The 22,579-nt window shown below is 39.9% G+C and overlaps 1 protein-coding gene across 11 annotated transcripts in view; it reads right to left on the bottom strand.

Moving 5' to 3' along the window:
• Positions 1-22,579, bottom strand: part of itpr1 (inositol 1,4,5-trisphosphate receptor type 1) — a 288,950-nt gene that overhangs the window by 161,618 nt on the left and 104,753 nt on the right. For 8 of the 11 annotated variants that reach the window (XM_062969741.1, XM_062969735.1, XM_062969734.1 and 5 more), the window contains exons 5-12: positions 22,461-22,547; positions 19,451-19,609; positions 14,574-14,672; positions 13,140-13,223; positions 12,902-13,048; positions 11,376-11,471; positions 10,772-10,816; positions 1,168-1,322 (exon numbers count right to left, since the gene is read on the bottom strand). In XM_062969741.1, the coding sequence (XP_062825811.1) occupies positions 1,168-1,322; positions 10,772-10,816; positions 11,376-11,471; positions 12,902-13,048; positions 13,140-13,223; positions 14,574-14,672; positions 19,451-19,609; positions 22,461-22,547 (872 nt within the window). The remainder of the gene's footprint in view (positions 1-1,167; positions 1,323-10,771; positions 10,817-11,375; positions 11,472-12,901; positions 13,049-13,139; positions 13,224-14,573; positions 14,673-19,450; positions 19,610-22,460; positions 22,548-22,579) is intronic. The other 3 variants (XM_062969737.1, XM_062969744.1, XM_062969736.1) reach the window with 1 other exon arrangement.

Here is a 22,579-nt window from a genome sequence, read left to right as displayed (position 1 = left end):
AATTACACACACACACACACACACACACACATATATATATATATCTCCCCTACTAAAATTGAAAAGTTTTAATAGTTTTGTAACAAAAATGAACAAAGAAAGTGCCAGTCTCATTTCCTACAGGTATGATACTACTATAGAGAATGCAATATCCTTTCAGCTAACTAACATAGCTTTCTTTCAAGATGATGCAAGATTCAGAAGGGACTCAAGGGATCATAATTCACAGACAGGTTCAAAAGTACAGGGCAAAATCCTAACACCAAAGTTTATCTACTCCAATCTCTGCCAGTGCAGGAGTTTACAACTAAGCAACCCCGAGAGATGGCCACAGAAGCACTATATTTAAACCTCAAACAAAAGAGAGTCTAGAATTTTCTTGTATAGTTTATCCCATTATTGGACAGCTCTTACCATCAGCAAATTCCTCCTATGTTTAATTAGAATCTCCCTTATTATAATTTAAACACACTGATTCTATCTCCTGGAGCAGCAAAAAAAACCCCCAAAAAACATTTTTGTTCCATCTTCTATATGACTAGTCTTTGATATTGATTTTATCATCACTCAGTTTCCTCTTGTGCAAGTTAATCACATCAATTTCAATATTTTGGCCACCCTCCTCTGGAGATATTTTAACTTCTCAATGTCCTTCTTAGACTGGGAAAGATGTTCTGGATGAAGTCTGATTTAGCAGCATAGAGTGATATAAGTTGAGTATTTGAAATACATGGGACCAGAAATATTTTGGAATTCAGATTATTTTTTTAAGAATAGCTCTCTTGGTGTACATAATGAGATATCTTGGGGTTGAGACCCAATGATATGTATAGTCTGAAGTATGCAATGATTTTAAAATTTGTGTGCCTGAAGCAAAATCTGCACATACTGATCTATCAGAAAGCAAAGATGTCACTCAGCCACACATGTTGATAATTTTGGATTTCAAAATTTTGGATGAGGGATGCTCAAACTGTATTATTTCTTCCTTCGATCTGGACACTATAGTTTGTGGATGCAGCCTGGACAATGAAGAAGTCTCTTTGGTTTGGGTCTAAAAACACACTGTTATCCATAAATCTCGGTTGTGTATCCAATACTGTCTGGTGCTGGCAGGTAAAGTCAGTTCACAACATATGCATGTTCTCGTCATTCATAACACCTTACCTTGGGACAAGACTATCTCCCCCTCGCAAAGTAGTGGGATCAAGTTCAAATATGGAAGAAATATCATTTCCTTCAGGCACAGATACTAAAGAATAAGCCATCTTCTCTGGAGAGTTATGAAGACCCCTTCTGGCGGCATCCTGGTCAGGATCAAGCTGTGGAAGAAGTTTAAAACCAAATCAAAGTTCTAAATCTTCTACCCATCCTAAAAGGTGAGGCATTTATACAGAAATGCTGCCTTATATCTCATGTTTGTAATTAACCCATCTCAAACACAGAGGCAAGCAGCACAAAAGTACACACTACACAATAGCATGGGTTGACTAAACGAAAGCCACTGACAAAAAACTATACTATCAAGCTGTCCTTTCTCCATGAGAAATCAAGAAATGGTAAGTATTTTTTCAGACACCCTCACATTATCTCATTCATTACTTTAAATATTCTCAATGCAGTGCTCTCTCTACAGATATGAACACAACTGAACAAGTTTTCAAATGATAAAAATGAGAAAGTTGAAATATATTTGCCTAAACCTGTCAGTCCCAACTAGAGTTGTTATCTGCATTAAAACCGTGTGACTTGTCATCCAGTAGAGTTCCATGGTCTCCAGGGTGCCAACACCTAAACACTACACCACACTGGCTCTCAACTAGAGTAGACCTACTGAATTAATGAAATGTACATACATGTTGACATACCCAATGAATCAGCAGTCTAATTCAGTTGGGACTTACAATAATATTTGGACTTGCAGATACACAGCAAAAATAGATGAATGATGTAAATTAGAAAGTTGATTCTTGGAGGTGACTGGGTCAGGGGAAGGGGTCCTTCAAAGATGTTTCTATTTTCTTTAAAGTTTTTTCATCCCTAAAATCTAAATATGTTGTTTATTGTTAGAAGACTACATTACAGGAAAGCTATTGAAAACCACAGTTTTCCATTGGCAGAACGGTCTTGGTTGCAGATGTGTGGAGCTTGTGACTTCTTAAGGGACAACCTTAAATACCTTGAACTCCTTCATAAAAGTACTGTGGTCAGTCAAGGCCAACATGAACAACCCATAACCATGCATAAAACAAAAGACACTGGGCAACTGAGATTACAGGAAATCTGGGCTGAGTGCTGAGGGGAGAAAAGGGGGGGGGGGTAGTAGAAAATTTTACATAGATTTTGCTCAAATAGTTTTGTAGATTGTGCTACCAGATATGGCAATTAACATTAACAGTTAGAAAGGATACTTGCCTGTATTTGGCAGAAAACCACAACTTTTTCTCTAGAATGGGAACCAGAATTATGCCTTTTATGCAAGGGACTGGCTAATGCACTTTTTGTTTCACTATCTGTTGATATATCTAAGTGTGTTAGGCATACGCCCACCATGACTTATTAGAATAATAGATTTGTACACTCAAGGAAGATTAACTTTGCTAACTTTTAACCTTATGATGATCTATTTTCGCCACCTAGTGGTGAACAGCAAAAGTTCCTCTGCTTCTGGTTCTCGCAGAAGCAGAGGAAGCAGGAGGACATTTTTGCTCCCTGGCTTCAGGTAGGATTTGGCTAAGATTTGGCTAAGATTTTAAACTGAGTTTGGGCTTGGCTCCTGTGGTCAAAGTCTAACTGTTGTGTGACTGTTGTGTTGAAAGAGAGCCAGGTACTTAAGTTGATTGACAGCAGGCATTGTCCCCTGTTAATTGAGTTTCTGGGAAAGCTTTATTTGCCAGTGTCGCGCGCGCCGTCAGGGTTTACCTTTACTAACTATCCTTTGCAGTACATACAGGAAACAAAGCAACATAAACAAATACACAAAGACGTGGTTTGTTGCAGTCTGCACATAAAGTGCGTGCATATTACTTAACTGTACAAAGATCCCACTTGGCCACCACGCTCACCAAGAGATGCAACAAAAGCAAAACATTCCCATCACATGCACCAGCTGTGGCATGTTCCGCTTTTTCACACAAAAACTAGACAACTACATCTGCTCCAAATGCAAACAGATGACTCTGATGGAGCAGAGGATCCAACAGCTCGAGCATCGTATTAAGACCCTTAAGGACATTCAGGCACTCGAGCTCTTCTTGGACACTGCACAACACGCTGCTGTAGATCAGCAGCCTGCATCACACCAACACCACCAAGACCATGATCAGGAACCTTATGGGGAGATCAACTCAAAGGTAGACAACCCTCAGGCTTGGAAGGAGGTCACCCATAGAAGGAGACGCAGGACCAGGCAGCCTCCACAGAACTCCTCTGCTCAGCTGCATTTACACAACAGATTTGAAATTCTTACATCATTAACATACAATCAGGAAACACATCTTGTGGAGGACCACAGTTTCTTAGATACCACTCAGTGGACCATCCTGGATCAATGCGCAGGGGATAGCCCTGACAGGGACAGTGCATCACCACAGTTACACTTATGTAATCATGCAAATGCTCCATCCCCAATCATAGACCAGGAGCAACAGGAACATCCTTGGGAGAGTAATGGGCTCTCGGATGTATCTCAATGGATTGTCATTGATGAATGCACTGGGGATGTTGAGGAGGAGGACAACACTTTACACCTACATGATTCACTTCAACAGGAACACTCTTCAGGGGACATACACACTGTCTTGCACAAAAGGGACCCTGTCAATCCTCAAAGGAAACAGGTCTTGGTAGTAGGTGACTCCCTCCTTAGAGGAACGGAAGCCATCATTTCCAGACCGGATGGGATGGCTCGAGAAACATGCTGCCTCCCGGGGGCAAAAATACACCATATCACTCAGAGGCTCAGCAGGCTCCTAAAGCCCCATCACCCTCCCCACCTTATGTTGATTCATGTAGGTACCAATGACACCGCTAGGCATACTTTTCAAAAGATCACAAATGATTTTCGAGCTCTGGGAACAAAGCTAAAACTGTATAATGTACATGTGATCTTTTCATCCCTCCTCCCCGTTGTAGGACATGGCTCTACAAGGGCCGGAAAAATAGTACAGGTCAATAACTGGCTCAGAAAATGGTGTCAAGAGGAGCATTTTGGCTTCCTTGACCATGGTCTACTCTTCCAAGAGGATGGACTACTGGCAAGCGATGGGGTGCATCTCACACAAGTAGGAAAACATCTTTTTGCACACAGACTCACAAACCTCATCAGGCGCACTTTAAACTAAATCCACTGGGGGAGGGGAACAACAGCCTGGCGAACACTATATTACCCACGACCACAGGGAACCGCCGTAAGGCTAAACGGAGGGCTGCACAAACACAGCAAGGACCAAGTACAGAGAGCACAATAATCCCAAATAAACAGTTCGAGGGGAGGTCACAGGGGCTTACATGTCTTTACACTAATGCTCAGAGCATGGGAAATAAGCAAGACGAACTCCAACTCCTAGCACAGCACCACACATACGATGTCATAGGCATCACTGAAACCTGGTGGGATGACTCCCATCACTGGAATTTAACCATTGAGGGCTATAACCTCTTTCACATAAATAGAACAAAGGGGAGAGGAGGGGGAGTAGCTTTATATGTCAAAAACAGTTACGTTGCAGAAGAAATGCAAGACTGTAATCCGGGAAACCAGCTTGAAAGCATCTGGATAAGAATCAAGGGAACCGGGACTCAAAAAGATCTTGTCGTGGGTGTCTACTACAGACCTCCGAGTCAGGATGAAGGACTTGATGAAGCCTTCTGTCAACAGCTGACCAAACAGGCACAAAGAAGAGATATAGTAGTCATGGGCGATTTCAATTATCCCGATATCTGCTGGAAAACAAACTCAGCCAAGAGTACAAAGTCCAACAAATTCCTCACTTGCCTTGCAGATAATTTTATGGTCCAGAAGGTAGAAGAGGCAACAAGGGGATCAGCAACTCTTGATCTAATCTTAACAAATGTGGAAGACCTGATCAATACAGTTGAAGTGGTTGGATCCTTAGGGGCAAGTGACCATGTGCTCCTGCAGTTTGCAATACAAAGGAATGCTGAAACTAAGACAAGTCAAACACACATTCTGGACTTTAAGAGAGCTGACTTCCAAAAAATGAAAGAATTACTGAGCGGCATTCCATGGACGCCGATATTAAAAAACAAGGGAGTTAAGGATGGATGGGAGTTTTTCAAAAGTGAAATACTCAAGGCGCAAATGCAAACAGTGCCAACAAAGAAGAAAAATAAGACAAGTGCAAAGAAGCCAGAATGGATGTCCAAAGAACTTCTAACTGAGCTAAAGCTCAAAAGTGACATGCACAAGAAGTGGAAAAGGGGAGAAATCACCAAAGAAGAATTCAAACGTATAGCCAACTCCTGTAGGGAAAAGGTTCGCAAGGCTAAAGCGCAAAATGAGCTCAGGCTTGCCAGGGACATAAAAAACAACAAAAAAGGTTTTTTTGCTTATGTTGGTAGAAAAAGGAAGAAAAAGGAGGCGATAGGGCCACTGCAAGGAGTAGATGGGGTGATGGTGACAGGGGATAGGGAAAAGGCAGAACTACTTAATGCCTTCTTTGCCTCGGTCTTCTCACAAAAAGAAAGCCATCTTCAACCTCAGCAACATGGAATGGACGAAGGATTGGGGGAAATCCAACCCCAAATAGGGAAACAAGTTGTCCAGGAACACCTGGCCACTCTAAACGAATTCAAGTCCCCAGGGCCAGATCAGCTACATCCAAGAGTATTGAAGAAACTAGCGGAAGTTATTTCAGAACCACTAGCAATTATCTTCGAGAGTTCTTGGAGAACGGGAGAAGTCCCAGCAGATTGGAGGAGGGCGAATGTGGTCCCTATCTTCAAGAAGGGAAAAAAGAACGACCCAAACAATTACCGTCCGGTCAGCCTCACATCAATACCAGGCAAGATTCTGGAAAAGATCATTAAGGAAGTGGTCTGCAAACACTTAGAAACAAATGCGGTCATTGCTAATAGTCAACACGGATTTACCTGCCGTGGATGTAGCATATCTAGATTTCAGTAAGGCCTTCGACAAAGTCCCCCACGACCTTCTGGCAAGGAAACTAGTAAAATGTGGGCTAGACAAAACTACGGTTAGGTGGATCTGTAATTGGCTAAGCGAACGAACCCAAAGGGTGCTCACCAATGCGTCGTCTTCATCATGGAAAGAAGTGACAAGTGGAGTGCCGCAGGGCTCCGTCCTGGGCCCGGTTCTGTTCAACATCTTTATTAACGACTTAGACGAAGGGTTAGAAGGCACGATCATCAAGTTTGCAGATGACACCAAACTCGGAGGGATAGCTAACACTCCAGAAGACAGGAGCAGAATTCAAAACGATCTTGACAGACTAGAGAGATGGGCCGAAACTAACAAAATGAAGTTCAACAGGGACAAATGCAAGATACTTCACTTCGGCAGAAAAAATGGAAATCAAAGATACAGAATGGGGGACGCCTGGCTTGACAGCAGTGTGTGCGAAAAAGATCTTGGAGTCCTCGTGGACAACAAGTTAAACATGAGCCTACAATGTGATGCGGCAGCTAAAAAAGCCAATGGGATTTTGGCCTGCATCAATAGGGGAATAACGTCTAGATCCAGGGAAGTCATGCTCCCCCTCTATTCTGCCTTGGTCAGACCACACCTGGAATACTGTGTCCAGTTTTGGGCACCGCAGATGAAGGGAGATGCTGACAAGCTGGAAAGCGTCCAGAGGAGGGCAACTAAAATGATTAAGGGTCTGGAGAACAAGCCCTATGAGGAGAGGCTTAAAGAGCTGGGCATGTTTAGCCTGCAGAAGAGAAGGCTGAGAGGAGACATGATAGCCATGTACAAATATGTGAAGGGAAGTCATAGGGAGGAGGGAGCAAGCTTATTTTCTGCTGCCCTGCAGACTAGGACACGGAACAATGGCTTCAAACTACAGGAAAGGAGATTCCACCTGAACATCAGGAAGAACTTCCTCACTGTGAGGGCTGTTCGGCAGTGGAACTCTCTCCCCCGGGCCGTGGTGGAGGCTCCTTCTTTGGAGGCTTTTAAGCAGAGGCTGGATGGCCATCTGTCGGGGGTGCTTTGAATGCGATTTCCTGCTTCTTAGCGGGGGGTTGGACTAGATGGCCCTTGAGGTCTCTTCCAACTCTACTATTCTATGATTCTATGATTCTATGATAAATACTGTATAACACAACTACAGTAACTGCAAATAACACAATTCTGAGCTTTTGAGCAATAAGTGTGTATTTACTGAATTGCTGCACAATACCTTACGGCTACATGACCTTGGAGGCATCTACGGACAACGCCCGCTCTTCAGCTTAGAAATGGAGATGAGCACCCCCCCCCCCCAGAGTTGGACACAACTAGACTTAATGTCAAGGGGAAACCTTTACCTTTACTTTACATGGTTTCACCTCCAGGCTGCTAGAATAATTCCTTTTTTGTATGATCTAAGTGAAATCATTTGCATCTGGGAAAATATCATAACAGACCTCTTTTTCTTAGGAAACCATTTCTGTAAGAAGGTGCTGATGTGACTATCACAGGCACCTGCCAAAACTTTTGAAGAGCCACACGACTAACTCTATTGTTATTGCCACACTATTCTATAACAGTTTAACAAAAATTAAAATCCACACTTCTGCAGAATATATCATTATGCTTTCTGCATAATATGTTTATGATTATACATTTTTATCACAGTTTTAAAGCACAAGAAAAGACGCTGGTTGAAAGGAGGCAGAGGGAGAAGGAAGGAAGAAGAGGAGAAGGAAGTGGTGGTGGAAGAAGGGTTGAAGAAGAATCCCTCTATTCAACATATTTGTAACAGGATCAACTGAAGGAGAGACCCCTTGATCTTTTTGTGGCTTGAGGTTGATGCCTCAACTAGCCACCTGTGCATTGTTTTGAGGAACAAAAGCTGCAGGACAAAAGAACTGGCAATGGAAAACTTCAATAAAAGCACAGATTCCATTCTGATACATTTTGGGGATGCTGTTTTGGTAGGTTTGCATTAAAATATGAACCAAATGTGTCACAGATCCCAACCTTAGACTTAACATAAACCCTTCTTTCACTTTAAATATTTATCTCACTCCCACTAAGATTCTCAGGTTTGAGATTGGATGTACATCACCTTCAACACTGGTATCTAACACTGGTTCTACTGGCAGTCTTTGTTTAAGGTACGCATGTGTCAAAAATATGTCAACATAATGAATGCTATGTACTTAAAGTGCCAAATAAAGTTATCACTTTTTCTGCTTTTTGACACATTGGCTATTTTCCCATGGTAAATCAAAATACAATTTAGCAAGCTGTAAGCACACTTGAATAAGCCAAGTGAGCCCCATCTCTCACACTCTCCCTCCTCATTGCATTTGAAATATTAGTTTACTGGTTTCAAAACAAACCAACCGTAAAATATGAATAATTGAACTGGTTTGTTTAAATTGACCTTAATTTACATTAACCCTAGTCTGAGGACAAAGACAGTAGAGAGAAAAATCCTTCTTCTAGTTTTAGGTAAGAGGAAAGAGGATATTAATGTAAATTTAATCCTTGCTGGAATTCATTCCAAATCAAGTATGTTGGCCTATACTATGTTTTAGCATGATCTGCTAATACAATTATGTTTATTGTCCCTCTCAACAAGACACAAATATAGACACAATTTAACTTATTTTAGATGAGCATGGCATAATGGATATTACAAAGATGAATCAATGTAAAATAGTATTCAACATTATTTTCCACAGAAATAGAAAAACAAAATATGTATTTATCTTTCTAAAAAAAATCTTGCAATAAAATTTACATTTCTCACATAATTCTGAACAGAAATAAAATACAGAACATCCTTGATTTTTTTGGGGAATTCTAATGTTTGTTATATACCTTTCTTCCTCAATTCTACATAAGATGGAAACAGTTTTAATGACCTGCCTCGTATCATGTTCCTGAAGTCTTCAAATGTTATTTACAAGGTTTCACTCCCAATTGCTTACACCCTGGGGCTGAATCTACACTGATCTATTATTCCAGGACATATCTGGTATACCGGATTGACCTCAGGATGGTTTATATAACCATCACCACTCCAGCTGCTGCCTTTGGCAGCTTGTTCTCTATGTTTCAGCGATCTCCAGGCATGACAGGAGTCCTGTCAGTCATCGCCTGCAGTGATATCAGTTGGGATAACGGGGCAATTAGGAAGGGAGGTAGGAGGAGGAATTGCCTCTCCTCTCCCCGCTCCCTTCCTCAATTGCTCTGTTCCCTCAGATGATGCCACTGCAAGTGACAACTGACCGGCAAGACCCAAACCATGCCTGGGGACTGCCATGACATGGAGAATGGGAAGTAATATTAAGTGCCCTCCCATGGGAAACACAGGATGGTTGAGTACAGTTGCATTCGGTTCCACCTCAGAACTGTTTACATAGGGCCAGTTCTGAGGTCAGAATCTGAATCAATCCACAACTTTGGAGAACGTGGGTCAAGACCACGTTATAAGATGGATGTGCCCAGTAGTATCCTGGATCAGATCTATGTGTAGTTCGACTGACATAACGCTGATTGAGGTGCCCTTTGTGGTAAGAATTCCATGTAGATGGTTTTTAACTGGGAATGTTTTAATACTGTTTATATTTTATCCTGTTTTAATTTTTGCATATTTGTATATTTTAAATTGTATGCTAATGTTTTTATGTTAATCTGCTTTAAGTCTCCTTTGGGAGAGATAACGTATAATATAACGTATAAATAGAACAATAACAATAACAATAACAACAACAACAACAACAGATGTCCTCTGTGTAAACCGTCTTACTGAAATCAGGAGCAAAGATTTGTTGCCCCACCTATACTTTTGCTACAGAATGCATTTCCTGAATCATAGGCTCACTTAAGAAGCAACAGGTAACTTGCACATTCACATTCTGATCTCCACAACTCCACTAGATCTGACAATATGCAAATAGACAAACATATTACTACTGTCCAGAGGACACAATCCTGGACAGAGCCCTAACAAGAAATAATCTGAAGTGATGCTTTTTCATTGTTTTTGAAATGTGTGTGTGTGATTTGTATGCAAGGGTGAATATCACCTGGAGTCTCAGCCTCTCCTCCCCTTGTATATGTGTGTGTTTCCTGTTTCTAAAGAAACACTTTTTTCTAGCCAAAGGTTCAAAGGATTTTTGCAGCACAGTGGGACAAAGTAAGAAGTTATTTGTTGTCAGCATAAGGATTTAGAACTTGTTTTGCTAGATATCAAAATTTTACTGCTGCACAGTTTATCATATTCGGTAACTGCAAGCATTAGGAAACACAACATTAAATTCTTCACCAATTTCAATGCCTTTCAATCAATAACTAAGTCTTGATTTGTCCACATGCTTGGCAATCAAGATCATGTCATGGCGAGGGCCAACAGCAGTGCTCAAATCATAGGGATGGGGACAGAGTGAGGGGTGTAGTCCCCTTACATTTGTCCTGGCCCCATACGGACTACTCTTAGAAATTTCAGGGTCATGTCTGGGGTAGAGATAGGGATGGAGCGGGTACATTTCTTTATGAGCTCCCCTATCTTTCCTCCCAATAATTTGAGCACCTCTTGATTAGAGGCAAGCAGATACACTTGCCTATACTTACTGAGAACTGACATTCCTGGTAATCTTCCACATAGTCAGGATTTACCTGATGGAAGAGAATCACAAGCAGGTCAAAAAAAGCCCTAACCTTTCCCCATCTCAAAATCTACAATACAGTGCACAACGAATTTTATTCCACAGTACGCTACATAGACAATCCACTCACACAATCAAAACAAATACCACTAAAGTTGGAAACACAAACTAAATCAATTAATGGTGCTAATCTAGCTCATTAAAAAGTTGGTTAAAATTAGCAGATTGATTCAGTTGTGTGATTCTATCAGCCAGTTCAAGATATTGCAGTGGAGGAGTACATTTTTCAGGGTGCTAAAATCTCATTAGAATTTGTTAGCAGGAGGTATTTCTACAGAAGCAGGAGTCAATTTCAGAGTTTAATGCTTTTTCCTAGGTTTTTGGTTCAGAATAAATGTCAGTGCTGTTCATATCTGGCCCTCTAGAACAACACAACAGACTTCTACTTTCATGTTTTTCAGTTTTGTTATCCATTATTTGTACCAGAATAGTGTATACAGAACTAGAAAGAGTGTATGTAGGCAATGATTAGAAAACCTTTTCAGAAAAGGTACCCTTCTGACACATACCTCTGCTGCTAAGTAATGTCCAGTAGCAAGATGTTTGAACCGGAAAAGGCTATTCCAATATCCTGCACCACCTCGACAAGGGTCATGTTGTACCACCTGTAAAGCAATGATAAGAGATGCTAAGATTTATCAGGATCTACTCTCCTGGGACTTGCCTTTCATTTAATTTTAAGAGTTCAAGCAATTAAAAGGGAGTGAAACAAACAATTATAAGCAAGGATGTTTTGCAAAACATGGAGTAAGATAGCTTCACAACCATAGAAACGAGAGGTCAATTTTAACATGCCTATTGTGGGATGTAATATAGTCTGACCCCCATCTATGGGATATATGTTCCTGAACTTATCATGGAAATTAGGACACCATGAATAATGAAGGAAATCTGGAGAAAGTTAGCATACAGTTGCACTAGAGGCCCTAGAACAGGCATGTGCAAACTTCGACTTTCTGGGTGTTTTGGACTCCAACTCCCAAAGCCGGTAAGCTGGCTGGGATTTCTGGGAGCTGAAGTCAAAAAGCACCTGGAGGACTGAAGTTTGCCCATGTCTGCCCTAGAAGGATTCTCTTGAGAAATTGCTAGGCCTCCCAGGAACACTCTATGAAGCATATTATAGAACAGGCTTAAACAACCTGCGACCCTCCAGGTGTTTTGGACTTCAGCTCCCAGAATTCCTGACAATTGGGCAAACTGACTAGGGCTTCTGGGTGTGGGAGTCCCAAACTGCTGGAGGGCCTCAGGTTGTGCAGGCCTGCTATAGAATCACCTGAAGGACTTAGAAAATTCCCAGAGGGAATATGTGGGGAGGTACAACTTCAGCTATCAGGCCCGCAGGTACAGAGGTGTACTTCATTGTGCTAACACAGGACTAGTGCATTTTAGTCTAGTGCATTTGTTCCTGGGTTATAAATCTCATTTCCTAATTGGTTCTATCATCAAAACATGGGAAAAGTTTATTAAACTGCAAGAACTTTGTTTTTGCAGGATATTCTGCAGCACATTTTGCTATAGTTTTTCAATGAATCTCTCATAGAGTCTCAACCAATTCAACATAGTTTGTGGCAGCCACAAAAACAAAGTTTCTGGATATAACAATTACTTTCAAAATAAGTACATTTAAACAGGAAATAACACTTTTAAACCAGGAACAGAAAATATTTCAAATTTTGTTACACAGTGTTAGTAAAATTGTAGGCCACTGTATGTAAGATACAGATTTTAACTGTCTATTCAACTCAAGCCTGCCTAAAAGAGATTAACAAAATCTCATTAAAGTTAAGCATATCTTGTTAGATTTCTAAAATTCTATCCTTTTTCACAACCTCTGCTTTGTAACACCTTGCATCTTGTTAGCAATCATCACTGTTTCTAAGTCGGTAAAAAATCAGAGAAAATGGAAGCAGAAATGACTTTTGGAGGCCAAACAGGTCTTTTTGGAAAGAAGGACCTTTTGAAGCACAAGAAAAGAACAAATCAAAAGTAGTAGTGATTCAAAACCTATTTGAACAAAAATTATCCCCATCTTTACCTCAACTTCCCACAGGGCTTTTGAGCTTGTTGCAGAAGTAGCCGACTGTCTCCCAGTGGTTCTCAGAAAGACATGCTGCTTCTTTCTGTACTCATCACAAGTTAAAAACTTTTCCTGCTCGGCATGAAACAACCTCACCACATCACCCTGTAAAGGCAAGAAGAGAACCAATAAATAGAAAGCTCATCAAAGAGTTATTTAAAAACCGTGGTAACAAGGTAACTTCCCCACAATTTACCCCTTTTAGGATATCATCCTTATTATCACTCCATTTCATGAAGAGGACTATTTTCCAGCTTGTATTGCAGTTCACTGAGTTCACCTAGAACAAAAAGCAGAAAGATACAATGATCTGTTATCACAAAGTTCAATCTACTGGGTTGTTCCGTTGTTGTTCCTTCCTTTTAAAAATTTAAGCTTCATGGCTGATCTAAACTTCAACTGGACAGAACTTGTGTGTATGAAATATGTGGAATTCTTAGCCATCGTTTAAGTTAACGTGGATTACTCTCTTAACAAGAGTTTACTACTGGTAACTATGGATAAAGTTGGCAGAAGTACAGAATTATTGGCAACAGACCAAACAGTACTGTATCTCATTCTTATCACTTAGGGTGGATCTACAATGTAGAATTAATGCAGTTTGATACCCCTGTAAGGGCCATGGCTCAATAGTATGGAATCGAGGGAGTGGCAGATTTATAAGGTCTTTAGCCTTCTCTATCAAGGACTGCTGGTGCCTCAAACTACAAATTCCCATGAGTCCATAGTATTGAATCAAGGCAGTTAAAGTGGTGACAAATTACATTAATTCTACTGTGCAGATGCACCCTAAATCAGAAGTTGTATATTTACCATTTAGCACTACAACCTTGCTTATTTATTTATTTACTATATTTCTATCCCGCTCTTCTCACCCCGAAGGGGACTCAGAGCAGCTTACAAATTACTGTAAGCCTCTCCTTCTTTAAAGGCTTTTAAGCAGCGACTGGATGGCCATCTGTCAGGGGTGCTTTGAATGCGATTTCCTGATTCTTGGCAGGGGGGTGGATTGGATGGCCCATGAGATCTCTTCCAACTCTGTGATTCTATGAATCAATTGGCAAAATGCAATATAGCATCACACATACAGATAAACAAATACACCAACTCTAGCAATAAAATAGTTAAAACATATAAATACAATAAAGCAGAGTGCCTAGTTCCAATTCTAACCACTTAGTCAGTAGTCATGGTGGTTGCTAGATTTTCAGAGACGTAATTAAAAAACAAACCAACTTTATCAAGCTATGGACATAACTGTGATTAAGACAGTGATGGCATCTGCATGATTTTAATGTAGAGAGGCTTCATTCACAATTTAAGACTCAAGACTTCAATATTTGTATGTATGTATTTTTATCCTTTTTATCTTGTAAATCGCCTAGAGCATCATGGATGGAGGGCGATTAATAAGTAATTAAATGATGATGATGATGATGATGATGATGATGATGATGATGATGATGATGATGAAGTATAGCCAGTATAGTGAGTTTGAGGACGGGACAATGACCCTCTGAAGACCAGGCTTAAGCATGACTTCGACTTCTTAGATTTTAACAATCCCTTTCAGCTCACATGTAAAATCAGCTTACAGGCTGTTTTTATTGGCTCACATCTTCTATCTTACCTCATTGCACCCAGGATTATCAACTAGTTGATGACTACTGGCATGTAAAGGCTGTCCAGCATTAACAGGATTTAAGACCACTTTGTCTCCTATAACCACCTGGAGAAAAAATAAGAGTTTCAGAAATTTTGTTTCAACTTTAAGACACAAAACTACTGCAGGAGAAATACTTAGAATTTATGGGTGTTATATGAAGTTACAGTATACTTTTTTTCAATCCGTTATAATACAAAGCTTTGATCAGTACAGAATATCACACATACAAGATAGGAAAAGCTTAATAACAAGAAACTAGAGAAAAATAACATCGCATCCAACTGTTGCCTTATCAATCGTGAGCCAGGTTTAGGTAAAGGTAAACTCTCCGAATTTGGGGGTTGGTGCTCATCTCTATTTCTAAGCTGAAGAGTCGGCGCTGTCCCTAGACACCTCCAAGGTCATGTGGCCAGCATGACTGCATTTGCATGTTTTCGAACTGCTAGGTTGGCAGAAGCTGGGGCTAACAGCGGGTGCTCACTCTGCTCCCTGGATTCGAACCTGCAACCTTTCGGTCTGCAAGTTGAGCAGCTCAGCGCTTTAACATGCTGCACCACTGATGTTTACAGTTATGAAAAACATCATTTGTAAAATGTGTGATTTATGTATTTTACACTCCACAAGCTTGAGCAATATTTCCGTACCAGCATTGAAACATTTATTGGAAATAAATGTTGTTTCAGTGCTGGTATGGAACTATTGCTCAGGTTTGTGGAGTGTAAAAATTGGAAATAAATGTTCAAAATTATATCTGATGCCATGTGGGTAAAAAAAACCAAATAAATTGGAAGCTATTTGGAGCAAGATAGGTCTTCTTAGGCAGAAAACACAAAATTCCCAAAGAAACAAAGGCTTTATCTGAGTTTAACAGCACTTTAACTATATCTGCACTGTAGAATTAAGGCAGTTTGACATTACTTTAAATGCCATGGCTTAATGCTATAGAAGAATCATGGGCTTGCAGTTTTAACCTTCATTGCCAAAGAAAACTGGCACCTCATAAACTACAGCTTCCATGATTCTATAGCATCAAGCCATGCATCTAAAGTCAAGTCAAACTGCCTTAAAGCTACATTCTCCCTTATCATTCTGCTTGTGTAGTGGGGTCATAATTAGAGGGTTTGCCTCTCGATTCCTCCACTATCCAAAATAAAGCAGATAGCAATCAAAAAGATATTTTTCTCATGAGTATAAAATTTTCCCGTGGAATTCTCTCTTAGGTACTGGCATTATTTATTTATTTATTTATTTATTTATTTATTTATTTACAGCATTTATATTCCGCCCTTCTCACCCCGAGAACACAACAGTTGCCTCAAGGCTTGAATTTCTTGCAATGTGCTGTATATTGGAATACCTCTGTACCAAGTTCAGAAACTTCAGGTAGTGCAAAGCATGGCAGCCAAATTGGTTACAGGTGTATCTAGGGCCCTTTCTACACTGTCCTATAGCCCAGGATCTGATCCTAGATTATATGAGTCTATACTGCCAGATTATCTGGGATAAGCAGATAATCTAAGACCAGATCCTGGGATATAGGACAGAGTAGAAGGCACCTAAGGAGTGATCATACTACACCTATATTAAAATCACTCAATTGGCTGCCAGTTAATTTGTGAAGGGTACGAAGGATTAGTTATTTATAAATCCCTATGGGATTGCTTTCTCCTGTATAGTTTACCTTGTATGCTCAGCTCTTCTGGGGGACATTCATTTCACCAACTGTTTGGCAACTGTTTATTAGAGCACTTTTAATTAGCTGACCCAAAATCGAAGAATGACCTGCTGCAAGAAATTCAACAGCTGTATACACTGTCTGCATTAAAACAGCATTAAAAACCAATCTCTTCCAGCAAGATTATCCAGATGGTTTTTAAACTACAAATTAAGAAGTAATTGTTTTTAATATGTATGCTTTTTAACTGATGTAATGCTCTTTTAAGTGATTATGTATTTTTAATTGGTGTTTCTATTTTAATGGCATTACGTAACTATTTGTTGCTGCATTTTAATCTGTCGTTCCCTGCCTTGATCCATAGCGAGAGATGGGTTATTGTTACTGTTGTTATTATTTTAAATAAAGTAAGAAAGTAAATGCTACTAATCTATTTAACAGACTAATAAACATACAAGTATGTTCTGGAAAAAGCAACAGATAGAATATGCTGCACATTAATTTGCTATTAAAGTTTTGTTATTAAAAGTAGAAGGGTGGATACATAGTGGTATTTCAAGATGGCAGAGAACAAGAAGTACAAATCAACAAGTGTGAGGCTTGTAGACTAGTTCTTGTTAGAATCATAGAATCATAGAATAGTAGAGTTGGAAGAGACCACATGGGCCATCCAGTCCAACCCCCCGCCAAGAAGCAGGAAATCGCATTCAAAGCATCCCCGACAGATGGCCATCCAGCCTCTGCTTAAAAGCCTCCAAGGAAGGAGCCTCCACCACGGCCCCGGGGAGAGAGTTCCACTGTCGAACAGCTCTCACAGTGAGGAAGTTCTTCCTGATGTTCAGGTGGAATCTCCTTTCCTGTAGTTTGAAGCCATTGTTCCGTGTCCTAGTCTGCAGGGCAGCAGAAAACAAGCTTGCTCCCTCTTCCCTATGACTTCCCTTCACATATTTGTACATGGCTATCATGTCTCCTCTCAGCCTTCTCTTCTGCAGGCTAAACATGCCCAGCTCTTTAAGCCGCTCCTCATAGGGCTTGTTCTCCAGACCCTTAATCATTTTAGTCGCCCTCCTCTGGACGCTTTCCAGCTTGTCAACATCTCCCTTCAACTGTGGTGCCCAAAATTGGACACAGTATTCCAGGTGTGGTCTGACCAAGGCAGAATAGAGGGGGAGCATAACTTCCCTGGACCTAGACGCTATTCCCCTATTGATGCAGGCCAGAATCCCATTGGCTTTTTTAGCAGCCGCATCACATTGTTGGCTCATGTTTAACTTGTTGTCCACGAGGACTCCAAGGTCTTTTTCGCACACACTGCTGTCAAGCCAGGCGTCCCCCATTCTGTATCTTTGATTTCCATTTTTTCTGCCGAAGTGAAGTATCTTGCATTTGTCCCTGTTGAACTTCATTTTGTTAGTTTTGGCCCATCTCTCTAGTCTGTCAAGATCGTTTTGAATTCTGCTCCTGTCTTCTGGAGTGTTAGCTATCCCTCCCAGTTTTGTGTCGTCTGCAAACTTGATGATCGTGCCTTCTAACCCTTTGTCTAAGTCGTTAATAAAGATGTTGAACAGAACTGGGCCTAGGACGGAGCCCTGCGGCACTCCACTTGTCACTTCTTTCCATGATGAAGACGACGCATTGGTGAGCACCCTTTGGGTTCGTTCGCTTAGCCAATTACAGATCCACCTAACCGTAGTTTTGTCTAGCCCACATTTTACTAGTTTGTTTGCCAGAAGGTCGTGGGGGACTTTGTCGAAGGCCTTACTGAAATCCAGGTACGCTACATCCACAGCATTCCCTGTATCGACCCAACTCGTAACTCTATCGAAAAAAGAGATCAGATTAGTCTGGCATGACTTGTTTTTGGTAAATCCGTGTTGACTATTAGCAATGACCGCATTTGTTTCTAAGTGTTCGCAGACCACTTCCTTAATGATCTTTTCCAGAATTTTGCCTGGTATTGATGTGAGGCTGACCGGACGGTAATTGTTTGGGTCGTTCTTTTTTCCCTTCTTGAAGATAGGGACCACATTCGCCCTCCTCCAATCTGCTGGGACTTCTCCCGTTCTCCAAGAACTCTCGAAGATAATTGCCAGTGGTCCTGAAATAACTTCCGCTAGTTCCTTCAGTACTCTTGGGTGTAGCTGATCTGGCCCTGGGGACTTGAATTCGTTTAGAGAGGCCAAGTGTTCCTGGACAACTTGTTTCCCTATTTGGGGTTGGATTTCCCCCAATCCTTCGTCCATTCCGTGTTGCTGAGGTTGAAGATGGCTTTCTTTTTCTGAGAAGACCGAGGCAAAGAAGGCATTAAGTAGTTCTGCCTTTTCCCTGTCCCCTGTCGCCATCACCCCATCTTCTCCTTGCAATGGCCCTATCGCCTCCTTTTTCTTCCTTTTTCTACCAACGTAAGCAAAAAAGCCTTTTTTGTTGTTTTTTATGTCCCTGGCAAGCCTGAGCTCATTTTGCGCTTTAGCCTTGCGAACCTTTTCCCTACAGGTGTTGGCTATACGTTTGTTGTTATACACTTAGTATGATAGTTTGGTTTTGTATAGGTTAGGATGATTCTTTTAGATATAATTCTGCTAGTTGTTGTGGTCTAAGTCTACATATCAAGAAAAACTATTTTTGTTTTTGTTTTTATAGGAAGATATTGTCTTTGCCTTCTGTAACCTTTTTTTCTGTATCTGTTCCAGTATGTTCGTATTGTTGTATTTCTGTACATTTATATAAAAACTAATGTTAAAAATGTGCTGTAAGTTTTCAGGAGTGCTGACCCACAAAAGTTTACACTGTCATAAATGTAAATTTATATTTTCATTAATTTCCTATTCAGTTTATAAGAACAAAATAAAATAGTTACTGATATAAGGCTACAAACCCCTCAAAGTCTTAGTGTATTGATATGTTCTTAACTTAACAACCATTTGAAAGTTGGTGAAGGTTTAAGTGGCTACTGTTCCAATGTTTAAAAATGCCCCTTGTTTCCAAAGCATTTGTTTCCATAGTAATTCATCTCCTAGTCTCTTCAATCTTGGGGAGGGGGGGGGGAGAGCACACCAGTATCACCACATAAACCCTTCTGCATTTCATCAATCATGAATATGTAAACTACAAATGTAAAACTCTTCAACCTCACACACCATTATCTGTGACAGCCCTGCAAACTCACACTATCTCCTATGGAACGCAATTTGTAGAATGGCTGTATATAAAACCAGGAGCCCTCATTGCCAGCTTCGTCCAGAGTCACCCTCATCGCATTCTTCTCTAGTAGCGCTGGGAGTCTTTTATTTACCGTCAAGTACTTGTTGCTTTTTAAGTGCAAGAGCTAAAAGGGAAAATTAAAAAGAACAAAAAAAGTTGGTCGGAGGAGACAAATTTTTAGAACATTCTGTAACCCAGGGATTCTCAAACCTTTTCAGCCACAGAGCTCTTTATGAAACAAAAGTTTCTTACGGGGCCCCAAGAAATGTTTATATACAGGGTGTTTGAAAAAGAACTCCCTAGTTTTAAGTATAAATACATTAAAACTAGGAAGTTATTTTTCATACACCCTATATTATATTATATATTATCTATAATGTATATATATCAGGCATGGGCTGTGATAATAATAATAATAATAATAATAATTATTATTATTATTATTATTATTATTATTATTATTATTATTATTATTATTATCCCCTTAGGTCCTGGAATGTTTACACTTTGTCCTTTGACCCAAAGCACTTCAGAACTATGTCACTGCACTTTAGTTTAGGTAGCCCCATCATGCCATCCCCTCCACCAACCTGGTGGTCCATTTTATCTTACTTTATTTTAACTGTTTTTATTTTTAACTGATTTATATGTTAATTGAGTTTTTATGATTTACTGTATTGTTTTGGTTAAGGTAACTGTTTGTATAACTGCTGGTTTGTACTGTCTTTGTATTTTAATGTGTTTTAACTGATTTATTGTTTTGTATTTCGGGCTTCTGACCCGTGTAGTCGCCCCGAGTCCCTGCCAGGAGATGGTGGCGGGGTAGAAAAATAAAGTATTATTATTATTATTATTATTATTATTAGTAGTAGTAGTAGTAGTAGTAGTAGTACCCTGTTTCCCCGAAAATAAGACAGGGTCTTATATTAATTTTTGCTCCCAAAGATGCACTAGGTCTTATTTTCAGGGGATGTCTTATTTTTCCATGAAGAAGAGCTCACATTTATTGTTGAACAACAAAATGAACATTTATTATATACTGTAAAGTAGTTGTCATCACAAACCAGCATAACCAGACAAACTATGAATCCTATCAAGAATTTCTTGTTACTACCATTATTTACATGTACAACAATCTATGGTACCTCTTGCAATTTAGGTTTCACAAGGTTTCCACGCTGATTTCTCTCTATTCTAGTTTCAATGTAGTCATGAATGATGAATAATATAATATACTATAATAATAATATAATATAATAATAATATAATTATATACAATATATTAATGAGATAATATAATATAGGATATAATAATAACAGAAAATGATAATAATATGGTATTAATAGGATAATATAATAATGGGATATAATAACAGAATAGCATAATAATATAATAATAATAGGATAATATAATAGAATAATAGAATGGAATAGAATGATATAAAATATATTAATAGGATAATATAAAATGGAATATAATAATAATAACAGAATATGCTAATAATAATAAAATAATAATATGATAATATAACAGAATAATAGTATAGAATATAATGATATAAAATATATTAATAGGGTAATATAAAATGGAATTTAATAATAACAGAATAATAATAGAAAAATAGAAAAATATAATAGAATAATAATATAATAATAATATAATGATATAATAATAATAATAATAATAATAATAATAATAATAGAAAAATATAATATAATGATTTAAAATATATTAATAGGATAATATAATAATGGGATATAATAATAGTAACAGAATATGATGATAATAATATGGCAATAGAATAATAGTATAAAATAATCAGTTTCATGGCATAGGATAGGAAGATGAGAGGAGAATCCCAATGCGTCCTGTACCTTTAAGGAGCAAAAGCAGCAGGACAAAAGCCCTCTTCCTTCCCTCCCTCCCACCCTCCCTTGCCCTGGCTCCAGGAGCCAATCAGAAGCCTCTGGGAAGCAAGGCAGCATGGCCAGGAGGGAGACGGAAGGAAGGAAGAAACGGCAGCGCAGTAGCAGCCACGGAAGGTTTTTCAAGCCTCGGCTGGGGGACAGGCAAGGCAAGGCAGGGAGGGAGGGAGGCACAGAAAGCAAGCACTTTCCCTCCCTCCCTCCCTCCCTCCCTCCCTCCCTCCCTCCGGTGTGTGTATGAGGAGTGCTGCTTTAGCCCTGCAGCCATGCTTCTCAATGGAACTCTGCTGCAGCCTTAGTTGCTAGGTCTTACTTTCAGGGGAGGCCTTATATTTGGCAATCCCCCAAACCCCTGCTAGGTCTTATTCTTTGGGGAGGTCTTATTTTCGGGGAAACACGGTAGTAGTAGATCTGGTGGTCATCTGTTGTGAAGTGGCCCATTCCAGTCCATTTCAGTTCTTTAATCTTGACATCTCACCAATAACCACGTCCAATTTGCCCTGGCTCCTAGATCTTACATTCCAGGTTCTTATAGTGTGTTGATCTTTAGAACATCGGATTCGTCATTCACCTTCAGTACCATTGGCCGTTAGCTTTCCTTTCGACTTTGAGCTAACTGTGTCATCACATCTGGGGCTAGTTGAGCTTATCCTTTATTCCTCCCCAGTAGCATTTTGACCATCTTCCGACCTGGGAGTCCTATCTTCCGATGGCATACCAACATATCTCTCATTGTACTCATCCATTTAGTTTTCATGGCAAGAATACTGGGCTTCCCCAGGGATCGAAGGTCATCTCTGCCATGACCTTCCCGTCTTGGGTGCCCCTTCACGGTTTAGCTCATGGCATCATCGAGGTGCTTAAGCTCCAGCACCGCATCAAGGTGACGATCCTTTGCAGGAGAGGATATATCTATATATAGCTATATATATATCAGGATTTATCTGTATATAAATGCAATGGCTGCTCCAAATGCCACATCCCAGCAACATATGACCACACATGGGAAGTAAGACCACAGTCATTTCTCCAATTCAGTCACCCCATACCTGTATAACATTGCCGTATTGGATAACCGTACCAAGCAGCTTCTTATTTTCTGTCTCATTTTGTTTCTTCTCCAAATCTGCAGCATGCTGAAATTTAAAAGGGGGCAAGGGAAGAGAGG

This window comes from Anolis carolinensis, chromosome 2 (genome assembly GCF_035594765.1).
Source record: "Anolis carolinensis isolate JA03-04 chromosome 2, rAnoCar3.1.pri, whole genome shotgun sequence".
In the NCBI taxonomy this organism is placed as follows: Eukaryota; Metazoa; Chordata; class Lepidosauria; order Squamata; family Dactyloidae; genus Anolis; species Anolis carolinensis.
The sequence above is the reverse complement of the archived record's forward strand: the minus strand, read 5'-3'. Positions and strand labels throughout refer to the sequence as shown.